Source organism: Ipomoea nil, unplaced genomic scaffold (genome assembly GCF_001879475.1).
Source record: "Ipomoea nil cultivar Tokyo-kokei standard unplaced genomic scaffold, Asagao_1.1 scaffold0688, whole genome shotgun sequence".
In the NCBI taxonomy this organism is placed as follows: Eukaryota; Viridiplantae; Streptophyta; class Magnoliopsida; order Solanales; family Convolvulaceae; genus Ipomoea; species Ipomoea nil.
Window position 1 is genome coordinate 6719675 of NW_017617116.1, and position 21462 is coordinate 6741136.

The 21462-nt window shown below is 31.8% G+C and overlaps 2 protein-coding genes across 2 annotated transcripts; one reads left to right on the forward strand and one right to left on the reverse strand.

Annotated features, from left to right (window-relative positions):
- The first annotated feature begins 12303 nt into the window (after positions 1-12303).
- Positions 12304-13650, forward strand: LOC109175912 (CBL-interacting serine/threonine-protein kinase 7-like). The gene has a single exon (XM_019325288.1). The coding sequence runs from the start codon at positions 12333-12335 to the stop codon at positions 13563-13565; it is 1233 nt and encodes a 410-aa protein (XP_019180833.1). The 5' UTR covers positions 12304-12332; the 3' UTR covers positions 13566-13650.
- A 1188-nt stretch (positions 13651-14838) lies between these two features.
- Positions 14839-21283, reverse strand: LOC109175907 (acylamino-acid-releasing enzyme-like). The gene is made up of 17 exons (XM_019325283.1): positions 21086-21283; positions 20341-20481; positions 19910-20213; positions 19588-19812; positions 19283-19492; positions 19106-19177; positions 18888-19023; positions 18629-18801; positions 18478-18560; positions 18256-18377; positions 17949-18187; positions 17763-17823; positions 17558-17680; positions 16457-16654; positions 16108-16176; positions 15887-15963; positions 14839-15089 (listed from the first exon to the last, which is right to left on the reverse strand). The coding sequence occupies exons 1-17, from the start codon at positions 21243-21245 to the stop codon at positions 15026-15028; spliced, it is 2457 nt and encodes an 818-aa protein (XP_019180828.1). The 5' UTR covers positions 21246-21283; the 3' UTR covers positions 14839-15025.
- Between the last annotated feature and the right edge of the window lie 179 nt (positions 21284-21462).

A 21462-nucleotide genomic window follows, 5' to 3' on the forward strand; every position in this document is an offset into this window, starting at 1 on the left:
CGTCTTACTATTTTTGGTCCTGTGATTTTGGGTATTTCTACTTATATTCCTCAATCATCATTTTCCACCATTAGGGTTTTGATTTTGTGGTTTTTTTTTTTTCAAACTTCACCCGTATGACCAGTTGAGCTGCACATGCGGACATTTTGGGTATTTCATTTTTATTGTTTGTGGTGAATTTTTCGACCAAACAATTACCTGAAAGCAGCATGTGCATTAACATGTGTTTGACCAAAAAGACTTAAAACAATGAGAAATTAAGAGTTGAAAGGCTAATAATGAAAATAATTATAGTAATAATGTTTCAAAAGTGGATGAACTAAAAGTAGGAAAAATAAATTAACCATTGGTTTAACTTTTAAGGGTCCGACTACTCTTTTTTCCCATAAATGAAAACCACTTGTAAAGTAATATTTCAAGCAGAGAGTACAGTTAATATCAAGCCACTTGGTAAATGTAATTAATACTCCTAGTAGAGAGTATACTATTTCCCTTTTTGAGTATTTTTTTTTAACTAAAAAAAAAAAAAAAAAAAAAAAAAAAAAGAAAGAGGAACTGAGGAAACGGCTTTTTTGTTGAAAAAGTATTAAATGAATAAACCATTAGAAAAAATAATTTTAAATATTCATTTTTTATATTTACGTAAATCGTCATATATCATTTCTTATACTAGTAATTTACCCGTGCGATGCATGGGAAAAAATTATGTTATTATAAATATAAATAAAAAATAGAAAAATTAAAATATTTTAAATTATTTAATATAATAATATTTTTGAGCTTCCATTGGTCAAGTATTTATTATTTTTATAGAATACAAAATTACAATTAAAATTAAAATTAAAATTTTGTATGGTTAATATAATCTCTAATTATGTGCATATTCAAATAAACTTATAGAGAGAATTTACATAATTACATTGATTTATTCTTAATTGTATTTGATCTATATTATAATTTTCACAATACGAATAATAACTAAGATAATTACATTTGGAAAGCAAATTTCAAATTTTGTATGTGTAAATTTAAACTCTAATTGAACACATTTTTTATATGATTATATAATATATAGCTATTTTATTTTTCAAAAAAATATTTTTTATATGATTATATAATATATAGCTATTTTATTTTTTAAATGTAGTGTTTTTTTTTTTTTTTTTTTTTTATAATAAAGGATGTTGTGGCATTAATTGTAACATTAATTATTTCTCAAACCATATAGCTTTATTATATAAAGGATTTAAAAAGAAAATAATAATTTCTCATTCTCATACTATATCTACCTTGTGGGTGGGGAACTATATGTTGTCACTCTGCTCTGTTTGGCAGAGCTTATTTAGGAGCTTATATTAAGCTACTAATAAGCTAAACTCTGTTTAATAATGTTCCTAAAATAAGCTCGTAGTTTAAAATAAGAGCTTATTTTGGAACGCTACCTCACATAGCAACGTTTTAAAATAAGCTAGTAGCTTCCTAACTTTTTTCTATCTGTGTCTTTTAAAGAAATGACATCCTTTAATTTATCCTTCCCAATTAAAATCTTTTTCTCTTTCTCCTTTATCCGCAACTTTCACCGTAATAATAATAATAATAATAATAATAATAATAATAATAATAATAATAATAATAATAATAATTATTATTATTATTATTATTATTATTATTATTATTATTATTATTATTATTATTATTATTATTATTATTATTATTATTATTATTATTATTATTATTATTATTATTATTATTTATTATTATTATTATTTATTATTATTATTATTATTATTATTATTATTATTATTATTATTATTATTATTATTATTATTATTATTATTATTATTATTATTATTATTATTATTATTATTATTATTATTATTATTTTTATTATTTTTTTTTTTTTTTTTTTTTTTTTTTTTTTTTTTTTTTTTTTTTATTATTATTATTATTATATTATTATTATTATTATTATTATTATTATTATTATTATTATTATTATTATTATTATTATTATTATTATTATTATATTATTATTATTATTATTATTATTATTATTATTATTATTATTATTATTATTATTATTATTATTATTATTATTATTATTATTATTATTATTATTATTATTATTATTATTATTTATTATTATTATTATTATTATTATTATTATTATTATTATTATTATTATTATTATTATTATTATTTTATTATTATTATTATTTTATTATTATTATTATTATTATTATTATTATTATTATTATTATTATTATTATTATTTTTTATTATTATTATTATTATTATTATTATTATTATTATTATTATTATTATTATTATTATTATTATTATTATTATTTTTTTTATTATTATTATTATTATTATTATTATTATTATTATTATTATTATTATTATTATTATTTATTATTATTATTATTATTATTATTATTATTATTATTATTATTATTATTTTATTATTATTATTATTATTATTATTATTATTATTATTATTATTATTATTATTATTATTATTATTATTATTATTATTATTATTATTTTATTATTATTATTATTATTATTTTTTATTATTATTATTATTATTATTATTATTATTATTATTATTATTATTATTATTATTATTATTATTATTATTATTTATTATTATTATTATTATTATTATTATTATTATTTATTATTATTATTATTATTATTATTATTATTATTAGATGAAGGAGATTCGCAACAATATTGCTATTTCATTATGGGATGCTAAATCATGATTATGCTAATAATTTTATTTCAAAATGTTAATTTTTTAAAAAGACAAAATGTTAAATTTTAATATGTAAACAAATTAATTTAAATTTTATGAAAATATCCTTTTTTGGCTTTTTACATTTACCAACTTATTAAAGAGCTAATTTTACCAAACACTTTCAAGCATCACAACTAGCTTAACAGTTCTTCAGTTTTCAGCTCCTAGCTTATAGCTTTTCAACTTTCAGCTCCTTTTAAACTTTCAGCTACCTTTTCAGCTAGGTTTGCCGAACATAGCCTCTATATACCTATATTAGTAAAGGAGGACAACTATTACTATAAAAAACCACTTCGAGTGGATGCGGGTTCCAAGAAGAGAATGATTGTGTTAGTATGTTTAATATTTAATAGCATTAGCTGATTGTAGAAAAGTGTTTGGTAAATAAGTTATTAGTTGATAACTGATTACATGTAAAATGCTTTTCTAAAAAAATTGATCAGAAAAGCTGTTTTGAACAATTTTTTGAATTTTAGCATTTTGGAGCAATAAACATATACAAAAAAAGCTAATTAATCAAACACGATTGTTTAACAAAACCAAACAACTAATAATAATCAAATAAGTCAAAATTAACTAATAAACTAACTATGTTATCAAACATGGCTAATATTATTATTCTGGTTGTTCTTCACGTACAATATATGAAGCCTATAATTCTAATAATATAATACTCACATTAACATTTTGGAAGCAACGTTAACTTGACTAGACAAAAATAAGAATACATTTTCCTAGATGTGCCAATTGCCATTTATTGTCCCTGGCTAAAGTTGATTTTTTGTTAGATGACTCATCTTTTACTTTTAAATGCAATATATATTCACTGGGTAGGGACAAAAATATCTTGTTGGGGCCAACGTTATAAAGAAATTTTACAAAGTTAATTGACATTTGTACGGAGAGTTATTACATATTATATATAACTGTATCAAATATAATTGATAATGATTTTTATTCTTTGTGTAATATATAATGTGTAAAATACATAATTATATTACAAGGGAAATGAACATTACTGGAAATTCTGAAATTTCCGACCACCTGAAAGTAATCTTAAATCAAGTTGAAAGCCTTGTTCCGACCACTTTTGGTATTCGGAAAAACCCTTGTTGCTATTTCCGATCACTATTTGCTTTCAACTTGATTTAAGATCACTTTCAAGTGGTCGGAAATTCAATAATTTCCAGTAGTGGAATATACCCAAACTACTAATATACGCAATAGATTTTTATTTAAAAAAGTTTAGAAATGGGCTAAAAGAATATTTTATCCCTATTACAACAATATATATATATAATATGAAAGAGAGTCTGTTTGGTTTGTTGATATTATTATTCATATTTTCTCAAGTCTTGAGTGTTCAGTTTTGGAGTACAATAATGACAAAACAAGGGTACAAGTAATCAATGTCAAATGTGGGTTCCATATGTAAAGAAATTCATATTTATAGTATTAACATACCCTTCAATTCCCCAAATTCAAGCATTACATATAGGTAATCATAAGTTAGAGAATCCCTGTGCATCTTATCTACAAATTAAATTCTCCAAATTCAAGCATTCATAAGTTAGGGAATCCCTGTATGTGGACCTTGTCTACAAATTAAATTTCCCAAATTCAAGCATTCATAAGTTAGGGAATCCCTGTATGTGCACCTTGTCTACAAATTAAATTTCCCAAATTCAAGCATTACACATAGGTAATCATAAGTTAGGGAATCCATGTGCACCTTGTCTACACATTAAAGCCGGATTTGACGGCTTCAATGGACGATCATGATCGTCTAATGAAACTATAGTAGAATTAAAATGATACTTTAATATTACTATAATGAAGCTAATGTGTGTGAGAAATGAAACTAAAAAATAAAGCACTACATTATTCTCGAATGAAACTATAGTATAATTAAAATGATACTTTAGTACGTGTTGCTATAATGGGACTAGTGTGCGTGAAGAATGAAACTAAAATTCAGAACTATACAATAACATATATTGTCAAATGATCTGAAATGTAATTAAAATAATAAATTTAAAATTTTTACTGTAACTATCACAAAACATAAATGTTTAAAATTTTCACCAATATATATTTTAATTATTTGATCAAAATATCTTTCAATTCGTTGCATCAAGACCAATAACAATCTACAACAACCAACCATAGATGCCTGCCATGGCGCAGAAAATATTGAATACAATTACTATACCATTTATTAGACCACCGTAGGAGACCATCAATCAGGTCGGCTCCAATTCATTTACTATGGGCAAAAAGTTGAGTTATAGTCCTTATGTTAAATTGTGATTATAAATCTTAATTTTGAAAATAATAAATATATAATTTATCACTAAATTATACGCTGAATTCCCCATACACAAAATTATAATAAAGTTTGTTAAGCATAATTAATGTTGATTTACGAGAAAGTCTACACTCACTGCTCAAAAATACACTCTGAGTGAAGTCCTCCTTGAGACTTTCGCCGACGAAAGATCACAAGGAGAAGCTTAATTAACTTTTTTTTGAAAATAAAAGCTTAATTAACTTAAATCTAAGAGAAACTCACCAATCTAATTTTCAACTCTCCTGGATATAAACCCAAAAAAATTTAAAAAATTATCCCGGGACATAGCTAAACTTATCGATCAATCGAAAATAAATTTATAAATTTTATTTTGCTAGTAGTTGCAAGGTGTAGGGTTCGAATATGCATGGATATATTAATTTGGCCTTGTTGCAAACACTAGTGTACAAGCATTTGAAGCCTATAAACCAATTGAACAATTGTTATACCATAGGTATGTTATAATATATTAACTGCAGACACATAATATGTTAACTGCATATTATGTGTCTGCAGTGTTTGTAGTTAACATATTATGTCTTCAATTTATTTACAGACATATTATAATTTGAATGATGATTATAGTCAAAGGTATAATTTGCTCTAGTTGAGGCACATATATTTCACAATTTATCTCCTCCATCGGTCTCTAATGTAGGAGTGGACTTATAAATAAATAAAAATAAAAATAAAAAAGCTAGACCATAAATCTGCAAAACTTTAACCAACAAATGGAGTAACGACACGCCTAGTTGAAATAAATTCATTATAAGTTGATGAAAGAAGTGGTTTCATCCATGCTCATGAAAGTACAGGGTCCCCTCAATATTTAATACAGAAAATAAGAAGTGTATTTTTAAGCGGTAAACTCCTAACAAGTCGGAAAAGAACTGTAACTAGCTTTAAAAAAAAAAAAAAATCAATTAGGATGTACCAAATAACAAATAATAACTTGGTCTAGTTAGTATAAGAATAGTTGCATTTAAACTTTTAAGCACGCGGTGAAATTCAAATCTCACTTCCAGACAATTTGGAGATAAGCTCCATTAAATTTGGTCTGAGTCGACTCGACAACATATCCCCTAAATAAATTCAGGGAGATGAGGTTAAATTTTGTCTTTAATTTGATAGGGACCTATCAGGACTTGTACTAGAAAAGGATGACAAAAACATTCAATGCTTAAACATCAAGTAAATTTATAGATTTTTTTTTTTTTTTTTTGAAAACAGTAAATTTATAGATAATAAAGTACTGTCTAGCTCCATCTATGAAGAAAGATGGAGGTAGGTACTAAGTCTACAATACATGTTGGTATAAAATATATAGAGTTAATTTTCAATTTAATCCTTTTGATGCTATTTCAAATTTAATTATTAGGTAATAATATGATATTTTTTACTCTGACTTTAATATCAATCTCTTACCATTATGTCAAAATATATAACTAGTAGCGAATGTATTATTTTATTTCTTAAGACTTAGCTTACATAATAGTTAGCATCACATTTTAATGACAATATACTGAACTTAATCCTCCATGTCTCCGCCCAACATTTCGAATTAAGACAAGTTGAATAGGATGAGTTAGTTTACTAGCCTGACAAGATAGTTAGTTGAAAACAATTAATCAACTATTTATTATGTTCAGCTTGACCTAAAGTACGTACTATTACTGTTAGCTCAGTTTAGGGGTACTGTAACCCAGGACTCATGTGGAAGTGCGTGCATAAAATGCCAGCTACAACAATTTATTGAAATAGTTAGTAGATAGGAAAGTGAGAAGATGAAAATTAAATTACTAGTGTATCAAGCCATCAAGGTCGAGGCATAATACAAGTTCATTGCACACACATGAAGGTTAAATTAATGATAAAAATGTTCACATGTTTTATCAAAACTTGAGTGGGGTGTCATTTAAGAAAATTCAATGAAAAGTTATTGAGATTTAAATAGTTAGTACTTAGTAGATAGGAGAATGAGATCGGGAAATAGGGACGGAGCTAGGATTATATATTGAGGGGATGTATGAGAATAAGGGTCAAATAGATCATCAAATTACACACCAAATTATAATTAAGTCACTTAACTTTAAAAAAAAAAAATACAAATGAGTTCCTGAACAACACAAGTTCATGCAATTTAACATAAAATGACTAGTTTACATATTAATATGCTGACGTGTTGATTACTGTATTTAAAAGTAATTTTTAAATTTTATTTTAATAATTGTAAATTAAATAATTATTTAAAAAAAAAAACAGTATGTCATCCCTTCGTCTCTAGCCAGCTATGGAGACTGTCCCATTCGTCTCCATGGAGGCTGTCCATGGCGGCTGGAGACGAAGGGGACCCTTTGTCTCCATGGCGGCTGCCCGGAAATGAAGGGTCCGTTCCCTTCGTCTCCGACCTGCCATGGATCCCCTTCGTCTCTAGCAAGCCTCTCAATTTTTATTTTTTTTTATTTTTAAAATAATAATTTCATTTAAAGTTATTAAAATAAAATTTAAAAAATTATTTTTAAATACAGTAACCGACACGTCAGCATATTAATAAGTAAACAAGTCATTTTAAGTTAAATTGCATGAATTTGTGTTGTTCAAGGATCCAATTGTAATTTTTTTAGTTCAGTAGCCTAATTACAGTTTGGTGTGTAATTGGATGGTCTATTTGACTCTTATTCTGGATGTATGAGGTATGATTGAGATGTCATGAGTTTTTTCTAGTTTAACTAGATGTCTTGGGTTCAGGTCTTCAGAACGCAACTGTACCTTAAAACCCATGAGGAAATATTTTGTATCAACCCTTTAAATTTTACAGGGCACGAACATGAACAGCTATAATTTAGCAAAAGAATATTTTTATTTGTCATTCACTTAATTAATACAAATCTAAAATAAATCTTTTAAGCTAAATGTGTTACATTTTCCATTCAAAAATAAGGCCCAAAAAGTCGATACCCAATCATGTGCCCTCAATGCAGAATATTTGTGAGATCACCCATAACCAGCCCACACTTAGGTTGCTGGGTTTTCAACCTATGCCATGTGCTTTTTGTATTATCAAGAAGAAAAAGGCTTCCAAAATCTTACTGCCTTTTGTTTGTACATCATCACTTTGTAGATCAACTTTTGCTACTTCTCCATTGGAGACTTCTATATATGATGCTCATTATATTTAGTGTTTAAATTATGCAGATCAGAGCGAGTACTATTATATTAACACCTATCCTTACTAATAAGGATGATAATTGCACTCAAAATATAGTCAACTGTCAACACTAAAATGATCTTTCTATATGATAAACCTAAAAAAGAAAATAATCAATGTAACATTATTATATGATAATATATATTGTCATGATATGATCAAACGCTTATCATTACACCAAAATGTATAATTAGTAGCAAATACGTAACTTTATTTCTTTATACGTGTGTAACAATCAGTGTCATGTTTCAATGACATGCATGATACTAGACTCGACTATCTAGCCCAACATATACATAGTATTGTACAACTAGTAGAGAAATTATTATGTAAAACAAATTAAAAAAAAAATACGAAATCACATCATGTACAAATAAACACGTGATGCATGAGTGACGAATTTTAACTAAGATAACTTAGTTGGGCAGTTAACTTGTTAATCATCAAATTCTAAGTTTGACTTTTTGTGAGAAGTGCGTATTGACCTTTTTGATTTAAAGGTCATAATCAAAAGAGTAAGGAAGTCTTGAATGTCTACCCCTAATTTTCGACTACAAATAGCATTATCTATGTTCATATTGAGGGTCTTGGAGTTGAAAACATTGTAATACATGTGATTCTCATCCTACTAAAAAAAAAAAAATTATCAATAATTTTATTTGTTATTTTTCTAAGAAATAATAAAACTTAAAAAGTTATATTCAATGTACGTACTCAAAATATTTTGACATGGCAGTAATATTGATATTGAGAGTCTTGGAGTTGAAAATGCTGGATGCATGCGATTCTCATTCTACTTTTTATTTATTATTTTTTTAAAATAAAAAATAAAAACTTAAGCTATAAGTGGTACAAATGGTATTTGTGATTGTATTTCGATTGTATGTATCACATTTTGAATTATGACTCTGATGATAATATTATATGATGTATGTTTCTTTCGGTTTAATAAGTTCTAAAATCCTAGTCAATTAGTTGAAAAAAAAAAACTCATACCGGTTAGATTAATTTTTTTTTTTTGAATTATATGAATAAACAAAATTAAAGAATAAAGGTTTAATTGCATGCATGCCAAGTATTTGCATATATTTTGACCAATTACAATTAGCAATTAGCAATTCTGAAAAATCATTCAAGGAAAAGTTTTACACGTTATTCTTTGATCAAGAAAAGATAATATCTTTAATTTATTGAAGATTAATAATAAAAAAAAAAGATGAAATTAATTCATTTTTGTAAAATCCAAAACCCAATAAAAGGAGATCAATAATATTCTGTAAATAATTTAAAGATTTACTCTTTCATCTCATTTTATGTGTTATGTTTAAATAACAAACTTCACCAAAATTTTTAACAGTACAATTTTTGTATGATTTAATTTGGTGTTAATATATAAAAATCAATAGATTCCGTATTTGAAATCTACACCAAATGTACTATTAAACACAAAAAAATTTAAATTTAAACAAATATATATATATATATATATATATATATATATATATATATATATATATATATATATATATATTTGAAACCTACATCAAGTTCAAGTGTATTATTAAAAACAAAAATTCATTTAAAAAAAATTATATATTTGAAATCTACCTTAAATGTACTATTAAACACAAAAAAATCAATTTTAAAAATTATAAGAAAATGTTAAAGAAAATAAGTGAAGAAATAAAAGTTGTTCTAACCAATGAATAATAAACATAACAAGTAAAATGAGAAATTAAAGACAGAGTAATTTATATTGACGGACTAATCTTAAATTATAAAATTAGACAAATTATATGAGTTAAAAAAATGGTCAAATAGGTCATCATATCCCACTATGCAGCAAATTGTAATTGGGCCATTGAACAAAAAAAAAATACAATTACATTCTCGAACAATGCAAAATCAAGCAATTTAACCTAAAATAACATGTTGACCTGGTAATATGCTGATGTTACGGTTATCGAATTTAAAATTATTTTTTAAAAGTTTATTTTATTAAATTAAATTTAAATAAAATAATTATTAAAAAAAAAAAATCACCCGACCCTTGTTCACCGGTCACCGTCAAATCAACATAGAAGGTTGGTTGCCTTCTCAATCCAGTTACCTTCTTCGGTGAGAAGGAAACCCCACCTTCTCACTAGAGAAGGCGTTCTTTGCTGAGAAGGCAACCATTGGGTTTTCTTTTCACTGGGTCAGGTTGCCTTCTCACTGGAGAATGCAACAAGGTGACCAGCGAACAAGGGTGGGGATGGGTATCTTTTTTCTTTTTAATTTTTAAATAATTATTTTATTTAAGTTTGGTAACTGCCATCATCATATTACCAGGTCAACATGTCATTTTAGGTTGAATTGCAAGATTTTGCATTATTCTTTCCAAAAGGTTGAACCCCGACCCTAAGGGCCCCCACGCCCCGGTCCGACAGAGCATTTGGGAGGATGTAATGATTTTGCATTATTCGTTGACCTAATTGTAGTGTTTGTTTTTTTAGTTCGATAACCCAATTACACTGTGTAGTTTAATGGTCTATTTAACCTTTATTCAAAAAAAAAAAAAAATCAACCTAAGAAGTGGTTGAATAGGTATAATATAATTCTCTTTGTACAATTTCGCATAGTAACTACAAGATGGTGTTTAGACGGGACTTTTGCACCCTACTATGGGTTTTTGATACCCATTACTATATTTGTATGCATACTTTTGTGGCAATTTATATCCTACACCACGGCGCGCGTTGCACTGTGCGCCCAGATGCAAAACGACGTCGTTTTAATTTATTTTTTTTTTTTGAAATTTCCCGCCCCTGGCAGTAATTTTTTCTTTAAAAAACCCCGTTGTTCAAAAATGTACATAATGTTATACTAGAATACACATAATTGTATACATGAATGTACATAATTATATAACAAAATATACATACTCTTTTTAAAAGATAATACACATAATCTAACATAATACATAATAAACATAAACTTTTAACATAATACACATCAACTCTTAACATAATACACACAGATTTTCTGACTCGGATGTACATAATTGTATAAAAAGAATGTACATAATTGTATAAAAAATGTACATAACTGTATGAACAAATACACATAACTGTGTGAACAAATACACATAATCACAACAACTTCCTACCGCGCCTCCCAAAACGACCCCAAAACGACGTCGTTTTGGGAGGCGCGCGGCGCACAGTGCTACGCGCGCCGTGGTGTAGGGTATAACGATTGTATCTTACTATTAGATTCAAATTCTTTAGTAATTACAGAACTCATTACTCTTTTACAGTATTTCTCTAATTTTGAACAATAGAATAAAAAATAATAAGGTAGAAAAAATAAAAATATCATTATTCATGCATTAAATATGAAATTTTAATATATATATATATATATATATATATATATATATATATATATATATATATATATATATATATATATAGACACACACACACACACATTACATATATGTAATAGAGTCGGTAGCATAAAAAAATGTAAATATTTTAATTATTTATTTATTTTGATTCAAATTCTTATTTACAAAGTGACTTCTTTTATTTTTATTTTTTTTTGAAAAAGACTTCTTTTATTTATTATTATTATTATTACTAAATATTTGATATATTATTCCAATTTCAATGTTTGATCCAAACATGCCCCAAATTTCCTATCCACAACACAAGAATCACAATGATACTCTAAAAAAAATTCTCATCTTATTATATTGTAGCTATTAATATACTTAAATAATAATAATAATAATAATAATAATAATAATAATAATAATAATAATAATAATAATAATCCTAATCCATGTCAAAGTCAAACACGATTCCTATGTAAAATAGGGTATGTAACTGATGCAAACAATATATATATATATCCATGAACAAAGCTTTGGCTGCGCATCACTAAACCGGCGGCGACTTCCTCCCTTCGCGGCAGTTGGAGGCATGGACGCCGGCCGTGAGAAGGGCGGAGGCAAAACCATCATACTCAAGAAATACGAGCTGTGCCGCCTCTTGGGCCGCGGCAGCTTCGCCAAAGTATACCACGGCCGCCGTCTAGAAGACAACGCCGATGTCGCCGTCAAGGTTATAGACAAGAAAGCCACCGTGGCTGCGGTGGAGCCGTATATTCTCCGCGAAATCTTGGCCATGCGGCGGCTGAACCACCACCCCAACATCGTAAAACTCCACGAAGTCATGGCCACGAAGACGAAAATCTACCTCGTCATGGAACTCGCCAAGGGCGGCGATCTCTTAACCAAGCTTGGCGGCGGCCGGTTCGACAACTCCACGGCCCGCCGGTATTTCCGGGAGCTGATCTCCGCCCTGAGTTTCTGCCACCAGAACGGCGTCGCCCACCGCGACATCAAACCCCAAAACCTACTCCTCGACGGCGACGGCAACCTCAAGATCTCCGACTTCGGCCTCTCCGCCCTACTATCCGAACACCTCAAAGACGTCTTCCTGGAAACCACGTGCGGCACGCTGGAGTACACGGCGCCGGAGGTGATGACCAGACAACGATACGACGGCGCCAAGGCGGATGCGTGGTCGTGCGGGGTCCTCCTCTTCGAATTCCTCGCCGGCCGCCGCCCCTTCGAGGGCCGCAACACGTCAGAGATGTTCCGCGCAATTAGCCGCCGTGAATTCCGATTCCCGTCCGCCGCTTCAAAGCCTGCCCGGAAAATAATTCACCGGCTGCTCGACCCCGATCCCGTAACAAGACCCACCATTGAAGAACTGATGATCAAGCACCCCTGGTTCAAGAAATCATCACCGCCGGCGCTAGAACAAGTAGCATTACCTGATCATAAAGAATGCAAAAACATTAGAACAATGAATGCATTCGACATAATCTCGATGTCATCTGGACTGGATTTGTCAGGGCTATTTGAGGCGGAGATGAAAGAGAAACGAATGAGATTCACTTTGACTGCAGAGGTCGGAGAGATTGAGGAGAGAGTAAAGAAAATGGGGTTTGGAGTGGAGAGAGGGAAGGGTGGAGAAATCTGCAGACTTGTCAAAGGGGGAGTAGTGTTAATCTTGGAAATTCTTCGAGTGTCAACAGAGATTTGGTTAGGGGAGATTAAGGTCGTCAATGGAGGAAAGGAATTCGAGGAGTTTAAGGTTGGGTTGACAGACATTGTTTCATGGCACAGTGATGGAGCTCTACAGTGACATGCAGACATATATTCATCTGAATCTGGAAACTGTATAATTTTGTTTTTTAAAAGGAAAAAATGTCAAATAGACTATGAAGTACCTTGTTTTGTCATTAGATTATTAAAAGTGTGCAATGGAATCATTGAGACATTTTTCTGATTTCTTTCAATTTTTACTCTTAAATAGTATGGTAGAAAAATGCAACCAAATTGAAGCATGTGTTCCATCTCAACTAAGCCTACGCTTATAATTGAATTGCACATTAATAGTTATATGCTTTATAGTTTTTAAAACCCTTTTTAAAAGAGAAATTGTACAAATTCTATTTTAGTTGAGTTTTTTATCACAATACTAAAGTGATCAGGTCGATGTAGTCAGTAATACTAATTAATTAATTGTATATCATCATCTTCAAAGGAGAAATAATTATAGTTTAGCAATAATCTTCCAACAAAAGAAATGAGCAAAAGTCAGTGATGTCATCACTATGTTGGAGCACCTTCTGGGTAGTGGCCAACACTTGCAACAAAATGCATGATATATATAGACCATATATAAGACATGAATCTTAATAAAATTATTCCATTTCTTTCACAATCAAGATTCAACAATCTTCTATCAATGCAACCTCATATTATAACTCAGCTTGAAAGAAAACAGGGAAGTATATATGTGTGTGGTTCATATCAATGCCAGCATGCACTAAGACAAATTGTGCACAGTTAAACTAATCAAAACCAAACACCCAAAAACCAAATTATTATTAGCTTAGGTGTTAGTCTGTGTTGGGTATATAATATATAAATAATAAATGTACATTCTACTTACTACATCTGCTTAAGTTTTTAGTCGAAACGAAACATATACGGTTCAAACTATCAGTAATCAACTTATTTATATACGTGAAGGGATATGACAATTCCACTACCAATTTAGATTCTTAGTTGAGACTTGAGATAGAACATACATACCCTTCAATTGTCTATTAGAGCTACAATAATTTATCTATTGACTAGCTTAGTGATCAATGATTGCATAAGTTAGATTCAAAGAATTATAAATGTAGAGCCTGAATTCATGTTAATTAGGAGATTGTGCCCTCCACTATCCTGTCGAATCGGAGTTTGGGGTTCTAGGGACAAATGAATTTTACTTTTTTTGTGATTAAGTAAATTCTCCCATATATGAGACCATCTTATGGATCATCATCTATGAGACAGGTCAGATTTGTTTTTTTTTTTAAGTATTACAATTTTCCACATAAGTATTACAATTTTCATCATAAGTAACTCTTCAACTCTTAATATTACATTTTTCATCAAAAGTATCTCACAAGAAAGTGAGAAACTAAGCGCAGCACGATTCTATACTGCTAATAGTAAGATCATTGAGTTATTTATAATAATGCACTAATATTGGCATTTATGAACTCAAATTAAAGCATGGAACATTAGAACTTGATCCTCTGAGCCATGTTAGTAGCAGTACTTCTTGAACCACACTCCAATGTTCAGAAAGCTTTCATACTCAGATTGTGGTCTGCAGAAGAGGATTGAAAGTGAAAGTATGTAGTTTAAAAATTTGTATTAGTTCTAAGCATGCATATACGTTTATTGAACTTTAGCTCATTATATGCAGAACTCAGAAGAACCAAATTTCATTACGAAAATGATATATGGATTCTCATGGAGTAAAACTCCCGTCACGTGTATTGATTTTATTGATAGAAGAGAAAGAGAGTGTTGGGCAAAAGATAATTATGAAGTGCCAAGTCCAGGCGTCCAATAATTGGTATTAGAGGATTGTTAGGCGAAGGCTTAAAGGGTCAAGTTCAGCACCCTGCATCTAGAAAAGGTGGTGGGAGGTATATAAGGAAATAAAATTGCGCCTTCGCTACAAACTATATAACTTTTGGTGTAGTGGTAACTGGTAAGCGCTTGATCCTAACAAGTGGTATCTGAGCCGATCATCAAGGGCAGTTAAGATTGGCAGGTGGGGCCAAGCCCAACACCACTTTTTTTTTTTTTTTTTTTTTTTTTTTTTTTAAGATGAATCAGAACACACCACATAAGCATGGAGTAAAATCGAGTTCAACTCCCAACGGGTGCAGTCTATTATATTGGCATTCTTGGTTTGAGTTGATCAGTTATGGACAACCTAGACTGATTTACCTCCTTATATTTCTTTGCCGACTAGGGTCACATACAAGGCGAGATTTACTCAATGCACACACTTGAATAGTAACTGCGAATTTCTCCCATCACTCAAAAAACGGAATAGAATATACGAGCATGCATGTGTAATATTAGTCATTTGATAATTAATGGAGGACTCACTTGTCAATTGGGTGAATGTCATCAGGAAACATCATAACCTTAACTTCAACCCCTTTCTCCTTCAGTGCACGTGCATACTACAAATATTCAAAGAAAGAAATCATTCACTACATGAAATGGTGCACTTCAAATACCCACAAGCAACCCATGATTTGAGATACTTGGTAAACGGACTGTTAATACAATTACAAAATTAGACGATCGATTCAGTATATACATACTTGCAATCCATCGGGAATAGGTACACGGAGGTCTTTACCGCCTAAGAGTACCAGTGTTGGAGCTTTAACCTGAAAGAATAACATCAATGGGAGAAGTTGAAGTAGATTGTAGCGATGGGATCACGCTAGAAAACTCGTTATTCCCAACCACTTTAACAGTAGACAGAAATTTAGGACTAGAAAAAGTGGTCAGAAACAGTGACAAATTAAAGACTTTTCGGATCCCCCAAAGTGATTGGAAATGTCATTCCTAACGTAAAATATAATCCTAAGTGGTTGAAAAATGCGAGATTTCTAGTTGTGAATATATATATTCCACAAGTAATAAAGACTTAGCAAAAGAGGCCACCTTGGAAACATGTGAAATCGGAGATTTGTTGTAAAACTGTTCTAGGTGTTGTGCTGAAGGTGCTTCAGTAAAGCTCAATTTCCCTTCACTTCCAAGTGCCTCAAAATAGCACCAATCAGGTATATCAGTGGTGCCAACCATCAAGGCAAAGTTGCAGACTGGATTCAATGCAGCTGCAGCAGCAAACTTCTCTGGTGCCTGCAAACTCGAAGAAAAGAACTGTTAGGCGGCGGCTTAGTGGGCCGAGTCCACCATTCTGCAATCAAAACGTGACGCTGACTACTACTAAGTACACTGTTGCGAAAATCGGTCTAGGCGTTCGCCTAGGCGCTAGGCGCCCCTAGACCGTGACGATTTCCCCCCTAGGTGCCCGCCTAAGCAACTGGCCGCCTAGGCGACTGCCTAGCGCCTAACTCGGCCGAGTTAACTCGTTCATTTCGGTCGAATTAGCCGAGTTAACCCAGTCCGCTCGGCCTTACTATATATATATATATATATATATAGAATCCTAATCATATGAGACCCATGTCCTAGGTGAGAACGTGCGGACAAATCTAAACCATTGATCTATAAGATCTAATGGATGAGAAATCAAATAAAAAATGAGTGAGGTCATTTTCATAAATATTAGAAACTTTTAAAATGAGCAGGGTCATTTTCATAAATATTATAAACTTTTAAAATGAGCAGGGTCATTTTCATAAATATTACAAAGTTTTGTTTATTTCAACCGTTGTATCTACTAGATCAATGGTTTAGATTTGTCCCCACGTTCTCATCTGGGGCATGATTCTCACCTGATATGACCTATATGTATATGTATATGTATATATATAATATGACATATATACACACACGTGCACTGTTTTTTTCTTTTTTTAGTTAGCCGCATATGCGCCCGCTTAGACCGTCTAGGCGCTAGGCGCTAGGCGCTACTCTACCGCCCGACTAGCGCCTAGTGCCTACTGCAACCATGCTCAAGTATAAAGAAATAAAATTGCGCCTTCGCAACTAGCTATAGTCTTTGGCGTAATGGCAAGCGTTTGATCTTAACAATTGGTATCAAAGCCAATTGGACAACAGGAAGGGATGGTAGGCGACCTGTCCTATCAAGTGCGTTGTCAAAAATCCGCCGTGGGAAATGCCAGTCACAGCAATTTTGGATGAATCTGCAAATCCCATGTCAATAACATAGTCTATAGCATGGAGCACATCCTTGACATCCTGCACATGTATATACGATCACTGAATTACGATCAATAAAGAGCGCCAAAACGACTAACCTGGCACCTCGGAAAAGCACTACCTGTGATCCAACTTTTCCCGGAAGAGATTGCAACGCCTCCTCGCCAAATCCTAAAGAGCCTCTGGGGTGAACATATTAAGTTCAATAATCATACTCAAAGCCACAACTAACACTCCAAATTTCGATCTGTAGCGAAGACATTATAAGAGCAGAAAGAAGCGTTTGCCATTTAGCTAATTGGCTCACCTATAATTCACCATCAGCAAGTTAAAACCAAGAGAGCAAAGAAATGCCGAGGTATTGCAGAAGCTCGTCAATGAAACAGCGTTGGGACCCCCGTGAAGGATTACAACGAGTGGATCACAGCCACTGTGTTGTTTCTTTAGCTTGGAGGATACAAAAATCGCTTCATAAGAGTTCTCAGATGTACCCGAAACAGGAATCTCGAGAATACTGAACTGGTGAGATGACGACAAAATGTTAACCTGCAAACGAGCAGTATAAGTATTGGAACAAAGAAATATTGCAGATAACGTAAACAAGATATAGGAACCTTTGCAGAGGATCTGAATATGGGGCTTGCGGTATCAAGCCAATTCCACGCGGTTTCATTTGTGTTCTGTCTGACAAGGCAACCATATTTGATCTCGGGGATATCAACTGGACTGCTGCATACTGTTAACAAGCAAGAAAATATAAATAAGTACATAACATAAGTATATAGCATAGCTACATATATGATAAAGATATATTGGAAAACAATGTCTTCTGTTACCAGCAATGATATTATCACCGTCTAGAGCGAGGATCTCCCATGAAAAACTCGAGTTGCTAGGACTAATTCGCGATACCTCACCACTGAAGTTGAATTAGCGAATCATTACATACATAGGAAAGCCATAAAATATGATTTCTCAATCAGATACCTCATTATGTCAATCGAGAGTATTGCTTGAGAGCTGCCCCAGACAGATGTTAGGAGAATAGTGTGCCCATCAGAAAGCCATGGCTGACTGAGAATGTTTGAATGGTAAAGCCCAGGGTTCGAACAGTAAAGCCCAGGGAAGGAGTCCTTGTGAGCGTGCATCACAACTGGAACCTATAGATGTCGGTTAAAGATCACAGATCGAAGTCAACAGTGTTTCCTCGAAATTAAAGATTCTGCAGAGAAACAGAAGAGCATACCACATCGATAATTCCAGCAGGTGGGCATGGCTTCCCGTTTGGCCAAGCAATCCTATGAAGCGAGTCAGTTGCACAATGCGCTCCAGAATCTACCGCACTTTTTGAGGATAAGAACACAAGAAACTTTCCATCTGGGCTGACAAGCAGAATGTAGAGATATATATATATAAGTTCCTATTAAATTCAATGCAAAATCAATTGAAGAGTGAAGTACTTACCTAAAACGCGGAAACATAGCACTGCTTATGGTATCTGTCAACTTGACCATGGAGGACGTATTTGCATTAGTTCTGCAAAAGACTCGAAATTTACATTAATTAGCTGCTTAACAAGAAAATTTGAGCAAACCGAACAATATTCATCAGTCCAGTCTCTCCCGAGAAATTCATAGTTACCCTGATTGCTGGGCTTCTAGCTTCACGAAGGGGGCTTCGATGGCATATAAAGCACAATGTCTATTCGTGCAGTATTTGATACCAAACTTTCTAGCCAACGGCCACCCAACAAACACCAAGTATTGTTGCGAGTCTGCAGTTAATGGAGCCCAGACAACCTGTCCAACACTAAGTGACTTGTCTGTTTTCTCAACAGCCCGTACTTCCCCACTGCATGGAATTAGATTTAATCTTCCTATCAACGGAAACCACAACTATATATGCTGTCTTTGCCATACCGAAAGTGGATAGTAGTTAAACCACACCTGTCAATGTTGATCACGAAAAGTGCGGGTTGTCTTTTCCCAGCATAGGCTTCTCCCCAGCCCTCGTCCCAATCTCCTTGGCCTTTCCAGCTACCACAATCATCCTGCGTCGAAGAATTCCCTTTCTTGAAACCAGAACATGTAAAGGTTGGCTTAGCGGGAAGAGGTTCTTCAGCAACATAAGCAATGAGAGTCTCGTCATAGTTCCACGAAATACCCTCAAACCTGTCACCACATAGGCCAGTAGAACTAATTATTCACGCAATTGTTACCAAATAAACTAATCCCGGAATTCTTTTCGATAGAATAATTACAAACTAACCATCCATCTGAAAATACAGAACCATGAAGAGAGGCAGGAATATGAAACTCCTTTTCCACTCCACACTGACCCCAGATTTCAAAGCGGGTAGGGGAACCGATTTGAGAATTATGAACTACAAGCAACTTTGAACGTGAGGGAGACGGAACTATTATAGAGCCGCCTCCCATCTCTATAGGGAAAGCAGCCCATTGAAATTCAATGGTATCACTGTGGCTTCTCGAGATTTGACTGGACAACACATATTTCCTTCTCTTATCGGCCTGGAGATTTGGCTGAGTAAGTGAGAACATAACCTGAGAACCTTCACATACAGCAAAACCATATAAGGCCATGCATTAATCATATGCTTTCTTTCTCTTTAATGTTAGCAGATAATAGAACTCGAAACTCGAAAGAGATAATTCATAATCACAAGCCTTTGAACATACCACCATTGGATGTGAAAGTCCATGCCTTGTCAATTGAAGGGATATTCATAAAATCTTGGAGCAATCTAGACTGATAACTACATTCTTCCTCAGAAGATGCATCTAAACCCATAGGAATTTCTTTTAAATTAAACTGGAAAGCTGGATAAACATAAAACAAAAACAGATTGATTAAGATGATTATTAGTTACAATCAACAGATGGTATCCAATCTAGCAATTCAAGAAGAACACTTTTGCGGGCAACCCCAGCCAAGTTGGTCAAGGCTGTTGACTTGGCAACCATCAAGTTCGACTCCCAACGAAAGTGACCTATTGACTTTCTTGGTTTGAGCCAATCAGTTATGGGTAACCTAGATTAGTTTACCTTCTTGTGGCCCTTTGTCAGTTAGAGTCACAAGTTGGGTTTACTCGGTCCCTCGTCACTCAAAAGAAGAACACTATAGCTGTGAGGATTAGGATGCCATTGCCTCCCCATAGCTGTTAACCCAAAAAGATCACAACTTTGGAATGAACATTTAAAAGCTATAGTTACCCATTCTCAAGAAATTTTATGCAATGGAATATAGGAACAATAAAGGGAAAAAATCTCACTTAGAATTAGTCCAGCAAAATTGTGATTTTAAGTATAACCAATGCCAGCATAAGATCTGTAAAGCTAAAGTCAACACCATTATAGTGTGATATTAAGTGCACACAGACACATACAAGGAGATACAGGGAGAGAGATAAAGTTAGTGATTTACTTGGAGAGGTGAAATTGTTCTGCCACTGAGTAGCTTGGGTAGAAGATGAAGAGAGGAATCGAAGCAAAAGCAGTATAAAGGGTAATGGGACATTTTCATCATCTTCATCTTTCTGCACTCTCAGTGTGGAATCTGAAGATTGAATGGGACATTTCATCATCTTCCTTTTGTTTTATTATATAATATCTTGTGATACATTGGCCTAAAAGAAAAAAAGAAAAATCAAATATTGAGAATTGTGGTAATTATAGTTTTAAAGTTTGGAACTTTAGAATTCTTGGTGTAAGTTTAATTAATTTTTAAATTAAATCTAAAAACATTACTATAACATTAATTGGATTATGTCATATATACAGTATCAAAATTAACATAACATA

Excerpts from the sequence above, each read along its gene's own strand:
- LOC109175912 (XM_019325288.1), top strand. The coding sequence starts at position 12,333 with ATGGACGCCGGCCGTGAGAAGGGCGGAGGCAAAACCATCATACTCAAG.
- LOC109175907 (XM_019325283.1), bottom strand. The coding sequence starts at position 21,245 with ATGATGAAATGTCCCATTCAATCTTCAGATTCCACACTGAGAGTGCAG. Across the intron at positions 20,482-21,085 it reads GAACAATTTCACCTCTCCAA|CTTTCCAGTTTAATTTAAAA; the intron begins GTAAATCACTAA and ends ATGTTTATCCAG. Across the intron at positions 18,378-18,477 it reads CGGTGATAATATCATTGCTG|TATGCAGCAGTCCAGTTGAT; the intron begins GTAACAGAAGAC and ends GCTTGTTAACAG.